This window comes from Cydia splendana, chromosome 5 (genome assembly GCF_910591565.1).
Source record: "Cydia splendana chromosome 5, ilCydSple1.2, whole genome shotgun sequence".
NCBI lineage: Eukaryota > Metazoa > Arthropoda > Insecta > Lepidoptera > Tortricidae > Cydia > Cydia splendana.
In genome coordinates this window covers 974,519-995,680 of record NC_085964.1, presented here as the reverse complement: position 1 = coordinate 995,680, position 21,162 = coordinate 974,519, and the positions used below count along the sequence as shown (strand labels likewise).

The window sequence follows — 21,162 nt, the reverse complement described above, 5'->3', positions numbered from 1 at the left end:
AATGTTATTCATTCAACCAGTACCTATTTATTATTCAAAATATAAGTTGACCATCATACTTCTGACATTCTTGTTTACTTAAATCTCCTTTCCTCTCTCGCAATTGTGAACAGAAAGTTTCTGTTTTCTCTAAGCCCATTGTTATCTCCGTCTCGGAGATAGTTATAGATTTTCAATGAGAAATAAAACCAGATTTTTGCTTAATTTTCCAACTTTGCTTATCCTCTTTTCTAAATCAAATCACTTTTATTCCTCACCAGGAAAACCAGGTGCTTCATTCAATGCCAAGACCCCATTCAATGTATTTAAATTTCTTAAATCTTACAGGATGTTCTGGTTTGGAAATGGGAATCAGTAACAAACCAGCAACATCCTTTACTGAATATCTTTCACTATTGAAATCTGATCATAAGTTTGTAAGCTTCTGTCTGAATATTGTTAAGGTTTATCAATACTAAAAGATTCTAGTTGTGTAGGTAAGAGCTTGGCTCTGTTGTTAATTTTAAAGCTAGCAGCTAGATCCTTTAGGTCTACATTAATCTTCAAATGAGTCTTGCTAGAATCGACTTTTGTAAACGCCTCGCCACTGATTTCTGTAACCAACCCTATTTTTTGCTATTTTAGTATTTCTATCCCATCTAAATCTAAAATGACAGTTCAATTTTGCAATTACTACCAAATCATTATGCTTCTGTACCTTTATTGACAGATCCGTTGGAAAATTTGTCACCATCAAATTGTCATTTTAGTATAGTCGAAACAAGCTAACTCTGCACCCATCTTTGCATGTCAAAATTTATAATTGTCTCAACCTTCTTCTTCAGGCCTTATTTCCATCTTTATTTGGGGTCGGCTCTTCTAATCTTTAGTTTCGAAAGTGGTATTTTCTGGGTCGTCTCTGGCTCCGTATTTGGGTTTTTGAGGTCTTTCTTTATGACGGGCACCCATACGGTTCTAGATTTCCTGCAATGCCTTGTAATGTAATTGTCCCCACATATCCTCCTCCACACATGCTATTTGCAAAGTTTGTGTGGAGTTAGCTAAGTCCGACTCTAAGCATGAAAAATTAACTAATCAACTGTTTCGTATCGTGTGAACTTACATTCCTGTCGGACTCCGCTGACGCCGGGGGAGAGTTTAGTTCTCCTTCTCGTTCTGAATGAGTTCATTGAGGTTCTCGATCTCGATCTCGTGGATGTGGCGGCCGGAGAACTGGACGTAGTCGGCCAGCGGCTCCACAGAGCGTTTGCGAACTGGAATGTTACAACGGTTAGTTTAGAATTATAAATAACAATCTAGCAGGCCACTATGTATATAAAATAATGACATTAATATAACAAAAATGTATTTAAAGTGGAGTGGCATTACTGCAGTGGATTCGTAGTAACTATAAAAATATATTATGACGTTCATTCCGTCACTCATTTTATCAACATTGACTGATAGCGGCATTAGCGATAGCATTGGCTGATACCCACGGCAACAAGAACGCCGCAACAGTAATGCAACTGCAGTGGACATCCGAACGTCACCTTTAGCCTCGTGGTAGTCGTGGTCTCTCCGGCTCTTCGTCCCTACGTGGTCAGCCTTCAGCTTGAATTATTCAATCATTTTAGAATTATTGGCTTTTCGTCAAGTCTTTGCGTAGCAAGGCGTGATACGTACTGGTTGTCTCGGAGCTCTGCAGACGGTAGACAGGCTTAGCGCGGCACAGTTCCGGAAGAATTCGGCGCGGCAGAGCAGGCAGCAGGGCGCGGAGCGTGGAGCGCACGCGGGTCACGTCGAAGTCGCCGCCTTGCTGGATGCTCAGCACGAAGGCTTCCGGAGCCAGGACCAGTTGAGGGTCGAGCTCCATGGTGAAGCAGCGGTCGGTGTCCACTATGCCTGTAAAATATAAATCTTCTGCTTAGCTTAGCGCTTAGCGTAGATACCGCTAGAACTTTTCGGGCCTTTAGTTAGCTTATTAAGACATTTTGGAGTTCGTTAATTTTCATTAAAGGTTCGCCCTGCGCGTAGCTCAGCCTTCGTGCTTCGCAGTGGTTGACAATCTGATTAGTGTTTACGTATTTATTAATGTACTTAATGAATTACGCGCCCGTCCAGTAATTTTGAACTCTCGAAGGACGTAAGGAACGGTGTAAGGAATTAAGGAAGGAAAGAAGGAAGTAAGCAGGGAAGGAGAGAAAGAAAGAAGTGGGGAAGGATTGAAGGAAAGAAAGAAGTATAGTTTATGGTCATAAAGTTAGGACCTACCAGTAAAGTTAGCGCCAAAGTCGTGAATGAAGCTGGTCTGCCGTCCATTATCGAACACGGTGATCTTCTCCACCTCGTCGCCGATATCCAGCTCCTCGCGGAGGAAGTTGGCGACCTCGTTGGCGGCGGAGTCGTCGGGCGCGAATATTTGCACGTCGGGGTCGGGGGAGGACGACCAGCGGATGGGGAGCATGCGGTAGTTCGGCTCGATCAGGGCCGACGACTCCTGCAACTGGAGATTTATTAATTTTTACCAAAATTATTATTTTATCACTTTCAGTCAAAATATCATTTCATAATGACGTATTTATGATTTCTAAACAATCTTTGCATAATCATCATCATCAGGATCTAAGGCATAGAGAAATATAGTAAGTAGTAAGACAAGAGTGCTCACTCCATACATCAGTTTTGGTACCAAAAAAAATAGTATTTTCACAGTCGACATCTAGCATCGAGTAGCGGAATTATCAGTACTTTAAGTAGTTGTAGTAGTACTGTCAAATGACAATAGATGTAGCACCGACCGGAAAGTCTTATGTTGTTGAGCATAGACTTTCAGCCTAAAGTTTGATTGCTGGTCAAAATTATTTAGTTATAGATAGGGAATTTAAAATATCTTAGAGGTTATAATTGGTTATTGCGACTGCAAATACTGTAAGACCGTGAATAGGAATAATGGTTTTACGATAATTAATCAGCAAATGATTGCGCTTTGTGGTTAAGCGGTTAAAATTAAACTTGCATTTGCGTTTATTATTTTCAATAATAGTTACCTACTAAACTAAGTACCTATACAGTGATCCTGTTGGTGTAACATGAACAAATATAAGTAGTTACGCTTGTTTCTTATTATTTGCTGTTGTTTTAAACAGGATTTTCTTAACTTAAAGTCTATTTCAATAGAACTTGCTAACTGTGTAAACAAACCGCCATATTGAAATTGTCTCTGAATGATGAATTTACTAGTGATGGCCAAGACTCCTACTTACTACTTTACTAATGTCAAACCATATCGAATAATAAAATACCAAAAGTAAAAAACAAGTAGTTACTTATTTTTAATTTGTTTAATCACGATCAGAAGACAAATTAGTACCTAAGAATGATGTATTGATGTATTTTATAACCGCGGCGGTAGGTACAGAGCGTGGGTTGGGTAGTGTGTAGCGGGTTTATATCACAAACTTTAGTCACAACACTACCCATCACAGACAATTGTAAAATTTAAAAGAAACAAAACCGTCATTCCAACAGGTCCTAATAACCTAACTTATGAACCCATTTTAAACTTTTAATTAAATATCCAAGATACAGTTATATGTTTGTGTATTTTACGAAACGGACCGTTTCTATAGTGTATATGTATATGGTTTCAATGGTATTTGATGAGGTGGTGTGAAAATTCAAAGAGAAACAGTGATAAAACAAAGTTAAGTTGTTTGTTTACATAGTTAGCAAGTTCTATTGAAATAGACTTTAGGTTTTTTTCTTATATCTAAATTTTAATTAAGTACCTAGATGGTACGATTAAAATGACCTACTTACGGTATTGTTTGTATAAATGAGAAAGTACCTTTTATCTCTTTATCTGTTAACTTTTCACGGCTAAACTACTTAAGACGAAACGGGAGCTGAGCTAAAAGTCAATTTTGAGATTTCAAGCTGAATATACCCGTCGCTCTGACGGGGCGTGAGAGACTGTATTTGTGTGTGTAATGCACGCACACAGATGCGTACGCTTGCACCCGCGCGCGCCTCATTGCCGACAATTTGCAATGTTATTTTTCGTGCGTTACTGCCACGAGGCGTTCACTTATTACTTACTGTGTTGCGATTGAATTTTTTGACCCGGCTTACGTTTACGGAACTCGATAATCTTTCTACTACTGTGACTTGGCTTTGTTTACTTGACTTTGCTGATCAGCTTATTGTTTTGGACTCCGTGAGTTGTGGTTACCTATTGGACCGCACGCAATTCATCTACCTTTATTCAAGTAATTAAGCGTAATTAGCCGAAACCTTTATAAGAGTGTAATTCATAAGAAGTACATAAGATATAATTTATGTACTGGTTTGCTGTTAGCTTTTAATTGTATCACTTTACATATATGTTACTCAAATAACTAACACGGTTACACTGTTGTAAGAACATTATTTTTCAGGTAGGCCTTATTATACCTACTATAGGCCTTATTACCTCCTAGTACCTTAGTAGTAGTAGTAGTACTACTACGGAAATTGATTCAAAGACTCAAGACTGACTTAAGTGGCAGTAGGGTGTAGGGTTTTTTCTAGGCTTAATGAGTTCGCTGAAGCTTATTTTTTATACTTAGCGCACAGAACCACTAGTTTAACAGTATCAGCTCTAACCACATGTCACCATTTTGTCCTTTACGTAACAAACTCAGGGGCCCAGAATATCCGATGTACCTATCAAATCAAGGTTCTGTACCAAATAAGGCCCGGTTATTATAGTTCGTTATTTTTTAGCATTAGAAAGAAGGTAAACAATCATGACGTGTCTTTTTATTAATAATTATTGAAAAACGCTTTCAAAAATTAGTTTATATTACTTATGAAAGCAAAAGAATATAAAAAAGTATATTTATTTATTTATTTATTTACATAAGGAGATCCAACAGCTAACTAAATGACAATGGAATCATAAATAGATATATAGAGCCAATTACAGGAACTCGCAAATAGATATGTAGTAAAAACATATACTTAAGTAAAACGCATCACATACACACACACACACACACACACACACACACACACACACACACACACACATCGCACACATGAAAGAGATAAGACTCAAACCAAAACTAACAACATTCGCTTACATAATCAAACCCTTCTACCGGTGACAGGACACCAATTAAATAGTGTAAAAACAAAGAAAAAACAAAAAAAGAAAAAAAAATAATAACTGAAAAACTAAGAACAAAATAAAGTGTTATGTTGTAACTTAGATACTACATATACAAAGCACTCACTTACGAGATAAATAAAAAGTGCCTAATTGAAACACATTTCCGTCAATTTACGCCTCACGGAGGGAATGTCACAATTAAATATATCAATGTCAAGCTCTTTCGTTAGCTTATTCAAATTACGGCTCGCACGGTTAAGAAAACTATTACGTCTGTAGTTGGATGATGTTCGCTTTAATGAGATAGGAGGAGAGTGTCTTTTTAACCGAGAAGGGGTTACGAATGAGATCTGCTGGAGCAACTCCGGGCAATCTATTTCACCAGTTATGATTTTAAGGAGGAATACAACATCAGCAATTTCACGTCGTTCGAATAATGGTACCAGATGCTGTTTCCTACAAGTAACTAAGTAATCAGTTCGATTAGAGGGGCACTTAAGTTTATGGCTCAAATACTTTAGAAACTTTTTCTGCACACGTTCTATCCTATCTATGTATGTATTATAGCAGGGGTTCCAGATTTGGGATGCGTATTCAAGTTTACTACGAACTAGAGAGCAAAACAAGATTTTAAGTGTTTTAGCCTGAGTAAAATAAACGGAACTGCGCATTATAAAGCCTAGCGTTTTCAGGGCACTACTTACAATACCGTCAATATGAGTATCAAATAGAAGTTTAAAATCATGTACCACTCCCAAATCTCTCATAGATTGGACCTTATTCAATGATTGGCCTTTGAGTTTATATGTGGTAGGAATTATGTTATGTTTTCGCGAAAATGTCAGGAAGGAACATTTCGATGGATTCAAATCTAATTTATTATTTAAACAATATTCGTCGAGTCGCGTGAGGTCAGATTGAATCAGCAGTGAGTCATAGGTCGTATTCACTTTCCCAAAGATCTTCATGTCATCAGCAAAACAGAGTAGTTTAGAATGTATGAAGCACTTACTGATGTCGTTAATAAAAATGTTAAAAAGCAGTGGTCCGAGCAGTGAACCCTGGGGGACGCCACTAGGAATAGTCACCCACCCTGAGATGTAATTATTCAGCACAACTGCCTGGGACCTATTGTCGATATAAGAAGAGAACCATCTCAGTAAGTCGCCACAGATTCCGATGTCATACAACTTGGATATCAGGATAGCATGGTCAATACGATCAAAAGCCTTGCTGTAATCCGTGTAAATGACATCAACCTGGGTGCCATTATCCATCGCACCAGTAACATACTCATTGAGAAGGACAAGGTTGGATACTGTCGATCTGCGCTGCAAAAAGCCATGTTGGTTTGGGCTAAAAGAACTTTTCAAGGAAGAATAGACTTGGTTATATACAATTTTTTCTAAAACTTTCGATAGTATACATAATTTGGAAATAGGTCTATAATTTTTGATGTCAGTTTTAGGTCCTTTTTTATGTACTGGTGTGATGAAGGCCGACTTCCACAATGGCGGGACAATACCCTCTGCGAGTGAGCGCTTAAATAACAAGGAAATGGGAACCGCCAAGCTATCAGCACAATTTATCAAGAACTGGGCAGGTAGATCATCGGGGCCAGCTGACTTAGACGAGTCTAGTTTAAGTAGCATGATTCTAACTATACCAGAGCTTACACCAATACGCGTCAAGATAGCTGTAGAATTAACAACATTACTAGGATTAGGAACAGTGTTATTGGAATTTGATGTTGAAAAAGACGATAAGAAATAATCTGAGAAAGCCCTGCATATATCTGGTCCAGTGTTAACTAAGTCACCATCATAATTTAAACTATTAGGTATGCCATGTGATTTAGACCGCGATTTGACAAATGACCAAAACTGTTTAGGGTTTTTACATATATTACTCTCGACATTACAAATATAATTAGTAAAACACTGTTGCTCCAGCCTTCGAACTCTGTCCCGCTGTACAGTAAACGATACCAAATCAGATTTATTCCTATATTTTTTATATTTTTTCAAATATTTAAATTTTTCCTTAATAGCACATTTCAAAGGACGTGAGAACCACGATGGAAACGAATCAACTTTAATTTTTTTACTTGGAACAAATTTGTGCCTCAGTCGTTCATAGTTTTCGTAAAAGAAATTGAGAGAATTAACTAACGAACGCGTAGAAAACTCCGCCTCCCAGTTTATGGATGAAAATTCACTATTTATGGACGCGTAGTCACCCTTGTTATAAAAATATTTCACGCGAGAGTCGGATCGCAACAAGTCAATAAAAGTGAAATTAACCTCAATTACTAAAGCTTTGTGGTACGGGTCAATCGGTACCAATGGATTCAGACATTCGCACACACTTACAACATCGTTCGATAGAACGAGATCCAACAGCTTCCCGAAATTATTTAAGACGTCATTATACTGGCAAAGACCGTGTGTAAACAAATCATCTACTAAACTGCATTCATCACTACTTACGTAATTAGACGGAACTAACGAGGAATCCCGGGGCGTCCATAAAATATTACTCATGTTGAAGTCACCGGCTACTAAAAACTTATCGTTAGGATTACTTAAAATGTTATCACCTAAACGGCCCAAAAAATTGGATAACTGCTGCTGCTGGATAATATGATTAATACATGCCTATTTCCCGGAGGGGTAGGCAGAGTCCACGGATTTCCACTTGCTACGATCCTGACATACCACTTTCGCTTCCTTCACATTCATAACATTCCTCATACACGCTCGCCGGTTTAGGGTGCTCTTGCTCATTAATATGATTAATATGATTTATAATTCTAACATATTTGCTATGACGTATTTTTCAATGGTAATTTTTAATAAGACATGTCAAAATCTGTTACCTTAATGCAAAAAAAAACGAACTTTAAGCGTGCTAACTTTCAAAATTTCATTTTTTATAAGATAGTATAAGTAGATGGGCAAAAATTTTGCGTCCATGTCCACCAGTGAGTAAGTGATTGAGATACCTAAACATTTAACTTTATAATGTAAAATGACATAATTTACTAACCTACTCGTTTAATTTCAGGTAGGTTGAATAAGGAACCAAGTAACCATGGGGAGGAGCAGTATTTACTAACATTTTCTTTTTGGGTCTTCAGAGTGTATCGTTTCCTTTTTTTTGCACATATTACACTTAAATATATATTCTCTGTGTAAACCCTTACGTCTTTCAATGACAAAGGCAAGATCAGCAAATGTACAATTTGTATGATCGTGCCTGATATTTGAGATCACAGAAAATAAATATTTTAAATCCACTATTCTGCGACCTTCTAAAATTTTGTTTTATCATGATTCATGATCAAAAAGCTCGGATTCAATAGTCATATCAAACGTCGATTATGCAGTTGATGATGAGCTTGCATTTTCTACCATTGGTGCTGCAAATGCATCAACCGGTGGCGATAAACTTTGCCCTCTTGTAAAACAAATTACTATTGTGATTGTGTCCAGCAAAAGGCCAAAATTCGGTTTACTTTCCTGTTTAAAATATTACTAATTTATTCATATTTCAGATTAGGTACATAGGTAACTGTCTGAATGTTACAATGCCAGCTGGCAAATTCTATCACTTTTGTTTGTTTGGTAGTCATGGTAACATTCACTTACATTGATATCCTTATTAAGATCTGTATCTTATTATCCAGACCTTAAAATATTGCCACCGTTGCCCTTTAAAAAAATACTGTTTAAATAATTGGCTACTCAAGCAATGCTTCTATAGTATAAATAATGACTACACAAAAATGGGTAGTATTGTATATAATGCACGAAATAAGGCCCGATTCTTAAGCGGGTTTAAATTTTGAGGCCATGTCCGCTAATACTATAGACAAAATATCAAGTTTAATAAACACAAAAAAAAAAACATTGATGGGCCTTATTTTATAATTTAGGCCTTACTTTGTAATTTAAAGTAGAGTTAGGCCAAGAAAAATCTATAGCGATTTTGATAGAACACGCAGTGCAAGTATTATTTCAAACGTCGCTTCTATGAAATTATGACATATAAATAACACTTGCACTGCGTGTGCTATCAAAATTGCTGTAGACTTTTCTTGGTCTGACTCTAAAATATTCTTTATTACACCACAAACATAAAAACAAATTTAAAAAAAACCGGCGAAGTGCAAGTCGGACTCGCACACGAAGGGTTCCGTACCATTATTTATAAAAACGGTCACCCATCCAAGTACTGACCCCGCCCGACGTTGCTTAACTTCGGTCAAAAATCACGTTTGTTGTATGGGAGGCGCCACTAAAATTTTTATTTTATCCTGTTTTTAGTATTTGTTGTTATAGCGGCAACAGAAATAAATCATCTGTGAAAATTTCAACTGTCTAGCTATCACGGTTCGTGAGATACAGCCTGGTGACAGACGGACGGACGGACAGCGGAATCTTAGTAATAGGGTCCCGTGTTTTACCCTTTGGGTACGGAACCCTAAAACCGATTTACAATGTAGATAAAGGTAGCAACAGGCGGTCTTATCGCTGTTAGTTCTTATTCTTCGTTTGTTTAGCATTAGAGTGAAGGTGACGTGTCTTTTTAGGGTTCCGTACCCAAAGGGTAAAACGGGACCCTATTACTAAGACTTCGCTGTCCGTCCGTCCGTCTGTCTGTCACCAGGCTGTATCTCACGAACCGTGATAGCTAGACAGTTGAAATTTTCACAGATGATGTATTTCTGTTGCCGCTATAACAACAAATACTAAAAACAGAATAAAATAAAGATTTAAATGGGGCTCCCATACAACAAAGGTGATTTTTGACCAAAGTTAAGCAACGTCGGGCGTGGTCAGTACCTGGATGGGTGACCGTTTTTTTTGCATTATGGTACGGAACCCTTCGTGCGCGAGTCCGACTCGCACTTGCCCGGTTTTTTTAAGCATGCAATCGTATAATTATTTAGCTTTTTTTGTAATAGTTATGTACTTAGTGGTTAATATTAGTATTTACTATTTTTTTTTTCAATAATGCTTAAAAACGAAGTATAGACATGACAACCAAATATTAACGCCATTGTAGGGCAGGATATACAGAACATGAATCATTAGTACTGTCACGCTCCGTGATTGTTGAGCCATTTAGGGTTCTAGCTAAATTGGACATTCCATAGAGCACGAGTAAGTATGGAACAACCAATTCAGCTAGGACCCTAAATTGCTCGACAATTACGAAGCGTGCCTGTAGGTACCTAAAAATTTTGTTAACCCATTTTAACCATGCAATAAAATATTTTTGATTTTGATTTCTAATTTGAAATATTAGAATCAAAAAGTTTATAATAGATTGTATATCATAACTACAAAAATGTGTTCCCTACTCTCAACCCAAAACCCCTTGTATCTTAGGATCTAGATATTTTCACACAAGACGGTTTATCGATAACTTCTTACATCACTAGATTATCGACATTAAATGTCGACTATTGCCCATCACTTTTCTGGCTGTGTACGTATTTAGAAACTTGACTCCGCCCCTAAAATTAGTGCGATAGGGACAACTGCAGCTGAGGCGAAAAGTCCTGCGTAAAAATGACAAAAATCGAGGTTTCGTAGTCCTCTTTTTCCTCCCCCAAAACTTAACCAATCGTAACCAAATTTGGAAATCTAAATGATTATGAAATTATCTGTGTCGGACCGTTTTGCTTTTTTGGCTAATTGATATCAGTTTTGAATACCACGCCTCTCATTGCGGCATAGTCTATTAGGCCATTTTGGCCGTTTTTGAAGGGCTCTAGCGCCTTAAAAAACAAAAATATCAAAAAAAGCAAAACGGTCCGACACAGATATTGACAATATTAATCTGTGTTGAAAAAATCATTGCTCTAGCTTCAAAAACCACGGAGGAAAACGAGGACTACGTTTGTATGGAGGAATGACCACTCCTGTTGGCTCTTAATCGATTTAGAAAAAAAAATTGAAGATAGAAATAATTTCAATTGCAGATTGCTATAGTTTGCTTTGTTTTTTCAAATCCACGCCTTTTATTAATCTTTAAACATTTGCTTCTAATATAATATAATCCATGGTTTGTCATTTTGTATACCTACCATATATTTGATATGGAACATTTTTACATGAAGGCCGATAAGGAATGGATATATAGGTAATTCTCATAAAAGGATGAAATCAAGTAGGAATCTTACTTACTATTTTGCAATTATCACGACTATTTAATTTATATTCTAAACGACTAAGTACTTTATTAAATTAAATCGTATGTTACTTTCCTCGTTTATAAACAGCTTGCGATGCTGTCGATATATATATTTATACATGCATGCTTTCCTGTTTGTATTATTATTGGTTTGTATAAGTAAGTAAGTACTAAACTGTTCGACTTTGGTATGACCCCGTCTCGCTGTCTGGGAAACGACGAAGTGCAAATTTTATTTATCCGCTATTACCTATAGGTTTATAGGTAGGTACATTTAGAAGGAATTTTTAAACATGTTCTCATATGCTATTTCAATGTTAGTAATATCTATATACGAAATGTTTACTTAGTTTAGATAATTAAGTTACCTACACACTACTATACACCAGTGTTGGGCGCAGTTAACTACTATTTGTAATCTAACTACTTATTACGACTAAAAGTAGTTAACTACAAGTAGTCATAACTACATGTAACCTAACTACAATAATCAGGTTACATAAAGTAGTCGTTAATCTGATTACTGTAACCGAGTAGTTATAACTACTGACTACTTTAATACATCCATGTAACAATCATTTTGATCTTTCTTGTCCTTGACATAAAGACACTTTATGTGTGAAACTGTATTATGACTGTAAAATAAGGACAATTGTTGATTTTGCACCATGTCATAAAAGTCATCATGGGTGTCGTTTTATAGGTTTCAGGGAGTGCAGAATTCGAAAATGTAGACAGTTTTGGAATCCAACATGTCTGCCGTGCACTTTGACATAAAAGTCGTCATGGGTGTCGTTTTATAGGTTTCAGGGAGTGCAGAATTCGAAAATGATGACAGTTTTGGAATCCAACATGTCTGCCGTGCACTTTGACATAAAAGTCGTCATGGGTGTCGTTTTAAAGGGTTCAGGGAGTGCAGAACTCGAAAATAATGACAGTTTTGGATTCCAACATGTCTGCCGTGCACTTTGACATAAAAGTCATCATGGGTGTCGTTTTATAGGTTTCAGGGAGTGCTGAATTCGAAAATGATGACAGTTTTGGAATCCAACATGTCTGCCGTGCACTTTGACATAAAAGTCGTCATGGGTGTCGTTTTAAAGGGTTCAGGGAGTGCAGAACTCGAAAATGATGACAGTTTTGGATTCCAACATGTCTGCCGTGCACTTTGACATAAAAGTCATCATGGTTGTCGTTTTATAGGTTTCAGGGAGTGCTGAATTCGAAAATGATGACAGTTTTGGAATCCAACATGTCTGCCGTGCACTTTGACATAAAAGTCGTCATGGGTGTCGTTTTATAGGTTTCAGGGAGTGCCGGTTTCGAGAATGATGACAGTTTTGGAATCCAACATGTCTGCCGTGCACTTTGACATAAAGGTCATCATGGGTGTCGTTTTATAGGTTTCAGGGAGTGCTGAATTCGAAAATGATGACAGTTTTGGAATCCAACATGTCTGCCGTGCATAGTGATTGCAATCCGGATTATTCGAAGTTCAAAAATCCGGATTTCAGAGCGTTTGAAAATCCGTTTTAAAATTCGGATTTTGAAAAGAAAAAACCGGTTTTTCGGATTTTTTCCCACCAGTACTAATTTGCTCAAAATTAATGCTAATGCGAAATAAAAAGCGGTGCACATGAAGCGGTAACGCGGGAGAGCTATTGCCAGCCGGGCATTGCGCGTCGCGCAATCGCTCGCACCTGTATGCTTGCCCCGCGTCCGCTTTTTTTTTGGCGTAGCAGCCCAAGTAACAAAATTTGGTACTATAAAAGTCCTGAGAACGTTTTGGAGCGTGCTAATTAGTGTTCATGATTAGCACTATAATGGTGTTGTCTTCTTCTTTGTCGTCACACTCTTGTCAGAGTGGTCGTGGTCGTCATGTCAGGGCCGGTGGCAAGCTTCACAATCCGTCGCCATTGCTCCCGTACTGTAGCCCTTCTTGTACATTCATGGCCTGGTTCATTGAAAATGGTGTTGTAAACGTTTACAAAACCCCAGATAGGCCCTAGTTTTATCACTGATATATTCTATAAACATTACATAAAGGCTCTCACGGTGATAAATCAGCTCTATGGTTGAAATGTAAAAGGGACGAGAAACGCTCTTTAGTACTAAAATAGTGCTGTCTGCAACGTTTATGTCGCAATTTGGAATTATAAAAGTAACCAATGAAACATGTTTATAGTGCTATTTTGCACCGTAAACGATTCCAGTGATCTTTTTTATCATACTTGCGTCGTGGGTGCCTAAAAAACTATATAAGTTCATTCGCCATTGTTTCTTAAACTGACATTTGTATTTAGGTAATAAAAAGGATGTACTAAAAAGCATTTGTGGACCGTTACTATGCCGGTACATTGTACATGCGAAAATAATTGTATCGATAGAATTATTATGCTGATTTCAAATTTGACAATGAGCTCTCATAATTTTCATGTTTTATTTAAATTAAAATTAATAAAATAAGGACTTGTTCCAACTGTGGCTGCTATAGTACACATAGGCTCCAGCCGTGCCGCTAATGTGCTATTATGGCAGAAAACAGCAGCCATTTTTTAAGTTACGATTTAAGTTATTTAGCAACGTACCAGGTAACTTTTATGGTACTATATAGCACTATAGAAAAACTTTCATGACTTTTAGAGAACTCTTCTAGCCTTATAGCGATGTTAAGAGAGCTTTTAAAAAGCTAAAACGTTACGTAATGGTCGTGCAAAGACCTTTTATAGTGCAGATTGATCCTCTAATAGTGTTTACGATACTCCTACAATACTAGTACTGTAAAAGTTACTTTGACGCATTATTAGTGCAAAAGAGGTACATAAAAGCATCAGTAAAGTCGTCTATAGTATTAAATAGTACCATAATCGCTTTTCAATAGGTCAACCGCCGAATCCAACTCGGTTGGGCAGCGTTCGGGAAACTACGTAATGTCTTTTCGTCCGACATACCTCAGTGCCTCAAGACGAAAGTCTTTAATCAATGTGTGTTACCAGTGATGACTTACGGCTCCGAAACGTGGTCTTTCACTATCGGCCTCATCTCAAAACTCAAAGTCGCTCAACGAGCTATGGAGAGGGCTATGCTCGGAGTTTCTCTACGTGATCGAATCAGAAATGAGGAGATCCGTAGACGAACTAAAGTCACCGACATAGCCCACCGGATTAGCAAGCTGAAGTGGCAATGGGCAGGCCACATTGCACGCAGAGAAGATGGCCGATGGGGTCGAAAAGTGCTCGAGTGGAGACCACGGACTAGCAAGCGCAGCGTAGGACGTCCACCCACAAGATGGACAGACGATCTTGTTAAGATCGCCGGAAGACGCTGGATGCGGGTCGCTTCCAACCGGCACGTATGGAGGTCCAAGGGGGAGGCCTATGTTCAGCAGTGGACGTCTTATGGCTGAGATGATGATGATGATAATCGCTTTTTGCATATCTATTACAGTGCAGCACTTTAAAGATTCTTTTGTATGATCCTATAAGCGTTCTAAGAGCTAAATTATAGTACTTAAAAGGTCTTTAATCTTATAGAAACAAAACGCTTTGTTAAAAACCTTTATAGTACAAGTAGTCACAATGGTTACCATTATAGGCCTACTATATCACTGTTTGGTGATAAAATGCCTTAGTTATAGAACCTTTTGTTACTTGGGAGTGTACGTATGTATTTTGTTTTTATTGTTTTTTAAAGATTTTGTTATTGGCGTAGCAGTGTACGCATTCTGTTTTTTTATTTTTAATAAAAACAACTTAATTTGATTGTTTGTTTCACTTTGCCTTTATGCCACATATTCCTTTCTTAAAATCCGGATTGAATCCGAACTTCGGATTTCGGTCAAACTAAAATCCGTAAATCCGGATTTGAAAAATGTTCACGGATTTGCAATCGCTAGCCGTGCACTTTGACATAAAAGTCGTCATGGGTGTCGTTTTATAGGTTTCAGGGAGTGCCGGTTTCGAAAATGATGACAGTTTTGGAATCCAACATGTCTGCCGTGCACTTTGACATAAAAGTCATCATGGGTGTCGTTTTATAGGTTTGAGGGAGTGCCGGTTTCGAAAATGATGACAGTTTTAGAATCCAACATGTCTGCCGTGCACTTTTACATAAAAGTCGTCATGGGTGTCGTTTTATAGGTTTCAGGGAGTGCAGAACTCGAAAATGATGACAGTTTTGGAATCCAACATGTCTGCCGTGCACTTTGACATAAAAGTCGTCATGGGTGTCGTTTTATAGGTTTCAGGAAGTGCAGAATTCGAAAATGATGACAGTTTTGGAATCCAACATTTCTGCCGTGCACTTTGGCATAAAAGTAGTCATGGGTGTTGTTTTATAGGTTTCAGGGAGTGCAGAATTCGAAACCCATGACGACTTTTATGTCAAAGTGCACGGCAGACATCTTGGATTCCAAAACAGTCATCATTTTCGAAATCTGCGCCCCCTAAAACCTATATAACGACATCCATGATGACTTTTATGATAAATTGCATGACCGCCATCTTGAATTCCATAATAACCATCATTTTTTCGAAATCTGCATTCCCGAAAACCTTTAAAACAATATCCATGACAACTTTTATGCAAAGTGCATGGCCGCCATCTTGGATTATAAATTTGGTCATCATTTTTGAAATCTGCACTCCCTGAAACCTATTAGGAATCAATTACGAAATGCCAATCTCTGCTGATATTCTCTGATAGATAAGTAGTTAGAAAAAGTAATCACGTAACCGTGATTGCAACTACAATTAGTAGTTAGTAATCAAAAATGTTAACTACTTTTAACGGTTACTTCTTGTAATCAATAGTTAGATTACATTTTGCCCAACACTGCTATACACGTATATGTAGGTACATCCCGAGTAGATACCCACCACGGAGTTGACGGAGTTATCAACATCAGCCCCACACTCACGGTGTCCCAGCGGGAGTTCAATACTACCTCTATCTGTATCTATAGTGTTATTTACACGTACCTGCTTGGTATCAATAAGAATGGAGCAGTAACCCTGATAACGCGGCTGCGGCTGCAGGCAGCGCCGGAGCAGGTACATCCCCGATTAGATTCCCACCACGGAGTTATCAACATCAGCCCCACACTCACGCTGTCCCAGCGGGAGTTCAATACTATATACCTCTATCTGTATCTATAGTGTTATTTACACGTACCTGCTTGGTATCAATAAGAATGGAGCAGTAACCCTGATAACGCGGCTGCGGCTGCAGGCAGCGCCGGAGCAGGTACATCCCCGATTAGATTCCCACCACGGAGTTATCAACATCAGCCCCACACTCACGCTGTCCCAGCGGGAGTTCAATACTATATACCTCTATCTGTATCTATAGTGTTATTTACACGTACCTGCTTGGTATCAATAAGAATGGAGCAGTAACCCTGATAACGCGGCTGCGGCTGCAGGCAGCGCCGGAGCAGGTACATCCCCGATTAGATTCCCACCACGGAGTTATCAACATCAGCCCCACACTCACGGTGTCCCAGCGGGAGTTCAATACTACCTCTATCTGTATCTATAGTGTTATTTACACGTACCTGCTTGGTATCAATAGGGATGGAGCAGAAACCCTGATAGCGCGGCTGCGGCTGCAGGCAGCGCCGGAACAGGTACATCCCAGAGTAGATCCCCACCACGGAGAGGAGGATCACCATCAGCCCCACGCTCACGCCGCCGCATGGGGCCGGCTTAGGGGTGTAGGTTTCCACCTTCTCCTGTGGAACGTTATAAATCATTTACTAAGTTACGAGTAGGGTTTGCACGACGGATCCGAAATGTATGGGAATATCCGCGGATCCGGATCCAGATCCGGATAATTTCATACATTTCGCATCCGGATTGCAAACCCTAGTTACGAGTAAATAGCTTTAAAACTATCGCGTTTTGAACACATGTTAAATCATATTTTAGGAGGTCTCGCCATATCCACGTCTTGTGCCTAATTACCTATTTTTTGTAAGGTGTGAATTGGCTTTTAATAATGAATTAAATCTAATTGCCTACACATTCAAGTCAAACAAGGAGTCAAAGACTAAATTAAATAGAACCCTCTAACATTTTAATGTTTTTACAGCACGGTAGGTATGTAGGTATCTATGTTATTTTGCCTGTAGTTGTGTATTCCTATACTCGTAGCATAAGTACTATTACTACGTAACGTTCACATCTATCGCATCATTACAGCAGTCAACAAAACAACCCGAACCTCGAAACATGCAATAACAAACCGGCACACACTATAATTCCCAATTGATTAATAGTTTGGTAAACAAATACCAATCAAAGCATCCTGCGTAGTCCCTAGGTAAACGAAATGTAAAAGGTCATGGCATGACCTATATTTCGTGCAACGCCCCGGCCGGGGCCTTCGCTAGACCTAACTGCCACAGGTACAAAATAATTGGCTACCCCAGGGTACCATTATAGGACCATTTCTATTTCTTTATTATTGTAAATGATTAATAGAAGTTAATTTCTCAACTATTTTTAGCTTATTCCCTTCTGAAATTGTTATAGGCGAATAACCACTTCTGACCTTGTTTTTCCCTCAGCAATTTAATTTACATAATATATCAATTGAGTAGGACCATTATGCCCATTTTGACTGCAATCAGTGAAATGAATCCACAATTCAAAAAAGTATAATTACTCGTAAAACAGCTAAACTCAAGTTGATCGCGACCTACGTCACAGTTGAACTCAACAGAGGCGTCAGAGCTTAATTTAATTTATTTACTTAATTAGTAATTACCTTAAAAGGCTTACAGTATGTACTATAACAAAGCGCCTACAACGCTTACACTAATTAAGTAAATAATAATAACGATTAATTGGAATGTAATGTAACAATTTAACAAAGCAGTGGTAGTTAGTTAGTTTTACTGGGCATTTTCCGCAAATCGACCACCATTGTGTTTATAAGTGCTAATTAAATAGTACAATTAAGGCGATTAATTATATTGATGTAAGATTTTGTATGTTTTTCGATGTTTGTTTGATTTTTTTTTTATTGATAATGGGAAACAAACAGCGAAAAATAACACATATAGATTATTACAATTAAATATTACATAAGCCAAAACAGTTTCCACTAATTAATTAGCTCATTATGGTTGCTCAGACAAGACTTGTTTATACAATTCAATTCAATTTCATTCAAGAAATTAAAATACAAATGTGACATGCATTAATTTAATTTTACAATAGTAAACTATCAAAATCAGTATGGTATTAGTTTTGCTCTATTAGCTGTAGGCTGTAGGGTAATATATTATTTGTTAATTCGCTCTTAATTGCAGAAACAATTTTTTATACTGACGGAATGAAAAACAAGTCAACATGAGAATATTTATCATTGTATTTTTTACACGCTCTTACGATAAATCTGTTCCTAGCGTAAGTGGTTCGATGGGAAGGGACAGCGAATAATTTAGAGGAGCGCGTGCGGTGGTCCGCGCAGCGCAGAGAGACGCGGGAGAGCAGCGCGGGGGAGTCCACCAACCCATTTAGGATTTTATTTAATAGAATTTGATCTCTAAATTCGCGTCTGATTTGAAGGGATAAAATATTTTTACAGTTAAATTCTTTGAGTTTATACTTCATCCGCTTGAGAAATTTTCTTTGAATTCCTTCTATTGCATTAATATGAACAAAAAAATGAGGACTCCATACTGTGGAGGCATACTCTAAGTGAGATCTTACATAAGCATTATATAAAAGAATAATTGTTTTAGGATCTTTGAAGTCTCTACTCTGCCTAAATATAAACCCGAGCATATTATAGGCCTTCCGAACAATTTTGTCAACATGGGTGGTTAACCGCAATTCGTGGTCAATATTTACACCAAGATCTTTTATTTCCGTCACCTTTTTAAGGCGGTTGTCATTTATAGAGTAGTCGTAAACTATGGGGTTACGTCTACGAGAAAAAGTGATAGAACAACATTTTTCAATATTAAGGCATAGATTATTGTTTTGGCAGTAGTTATTCAATCTGTCGAGATCATGTTGTAGATTGAGACAGTCGTTATGTGACGTGATAACACTAAATATCTTCATATCATCTGCGTACAATAAGACTTCAGAATGCTGAAAACATTCAATCATCATTAATAAAAACGTTGAATAACAACGGACCAAGATGGGAGCCTTGGGGGACCCCTGACGAGACAGGCACAAAGCTAGAAGTATGACCTTTAACCGCCACCGCTTGGGTTCTGTTACGAAGATAAGATGTGAGCCATCTCAAAAGGTTGCCGTGAATTCCAAATGATTCTAATTTGTTTATAAGTATGGAATGGGGGATTCTATCGAACGCTTTAGAAAAATCGGTGTAAATAGCGTCCACCTGAAAACCTTCGTCCATAGCAGCCAGAGAATAATCAAGTAATTCGCAAAGGTTGGATTCTGTGGATCTTCTGTTAATAAATCCATGTTGTTGAGGAATAAGCATTGGTCTAATTACATGATATAGCTTATCGTTGACTTGAATTTGGACTATAGTAATGTTGTAAGCTGTGGAAGAAGTTACCTGATTTTACGGTACTTAAGTAGTGTCTGTTTTCAACACGAGTAAGTTGAGGTGGATTAGAATTGACTAATAAACTTATAGTCTGAATTAATTTTGTATTAAGCAGACGCGTCTGCAAACGATGCCACGAAGCTTAGAAATAAATTACAAATTGAAAAACAAAAACACAACACAAAATAATGAATCAGGTAAGTAGGTTATAGGTATTACGAAAATAATTTAGTACAGGGTGGCACATTACTTTACTGGTGAACCTTACTAGCGTTTCTAATAAACAACATCTCTTCTAGCTATGATTTATTCATACATTTCTAGCAATAGTGGTAGGTATTAAAGCTGTGTAGCCTTTTCCTGTCCATAAATCTTCTTATCATACCTATTACCTACTATCCAATTTGTTTTTATAGCGGACTCAGAGTTAGCCACTCAATATCATGATTTATTAGCATTCTATCGCATCGAACGAGGGTCCGACCGGCGCAAATCATATTAAGTTGATATGACCCAGTTGATTCCAATTAAGAGATCAGCAATAAAACTACAAGCAATCTGCAACTATACGCAAAAGGTATAGGTAACGATTCCATTTACATATATCTGCAAAAAGAAAGTACAGTATGCGCCAGCCCGGGATCACCTTCAATCGATTTTGGCCCCTATTGTTGTCTCTCGTGGTCCACAAGATCGCTTATGTACACCTATCACGTAGTAGATATGCGGTTCTTTAATCCTTTATCGTATTATTATTCCTTCCTAGCAGGTCTACATGGAATGTTCATAATATATGAATGTAAAGAAAGCAGGAAAATTCTGAAATATTAATCAAAATACTCACCTCCTCCACTAAAATAGTTTCGTCGGGCACGGGACATTTTGTCATGTCCTTCTTTATTTGGATGAAAGCATTCGGCTTCGTTAATATAGTCATGATGAATGACGTATATTTCCCGTTTTATAGATTTAAATAAATTCAGCAAATATTTTCTATTTGTAACTACGTATATTTCAAACCCGTCGCGCACCCAAACTGCGCGGGGAAAAAGGAGGAAATTCACCCTCCCGCCCACTGCATACATCAATAACTATAATGTTGCTATAAGTAAAAATAGTCACCCAAAGTCCCTTGCACACACGCCCAATGCCCGCTAACACAGCAATGAAGCAACCAAACGTAAACCGGTAAACGCTGGACATCCCTATTAAAAAAAAACTACAAATCCGTTGCGTCTATGACATTTAGTCTATCTTGTCTACGCGTTCACAAAGAAAGAAAAAAA

The 21,162-nt window shown here is 37.8% G+C and overlaps 1 protein-coding gene across 1 annotated transcript; it reads right to left on the bottom strand.

The window, feature by feature from the left end:
• Positions 1-226: 226 nt before the first annotated feature.
• Positions 227-20,937, bottom strand: LOC134790458 (uncharacterized). The gene is made up of 5 exons (XM_063761265.1): positions 20,721-20,937; positions 16,887-17,069; positions 2,254-2,476; positions 1,666-1,884; positions 227-1,253 (listed from the first exon to the last, which is right to left on the bottom strand). Exons 1-5 carry the CDS (start codon positions 20,811-20,813, stop codon positions 1,138-1,140), a joined length of 834 nt encoding a protein of 277 aa, XP_063617335.1. The 5' UTR covers positions 20,814-20,937; the 3' UTR covers positions 227-1,137.
• Between the last annotated feature and the right edge of the window lie 225 nt (positions 20,938-21,162).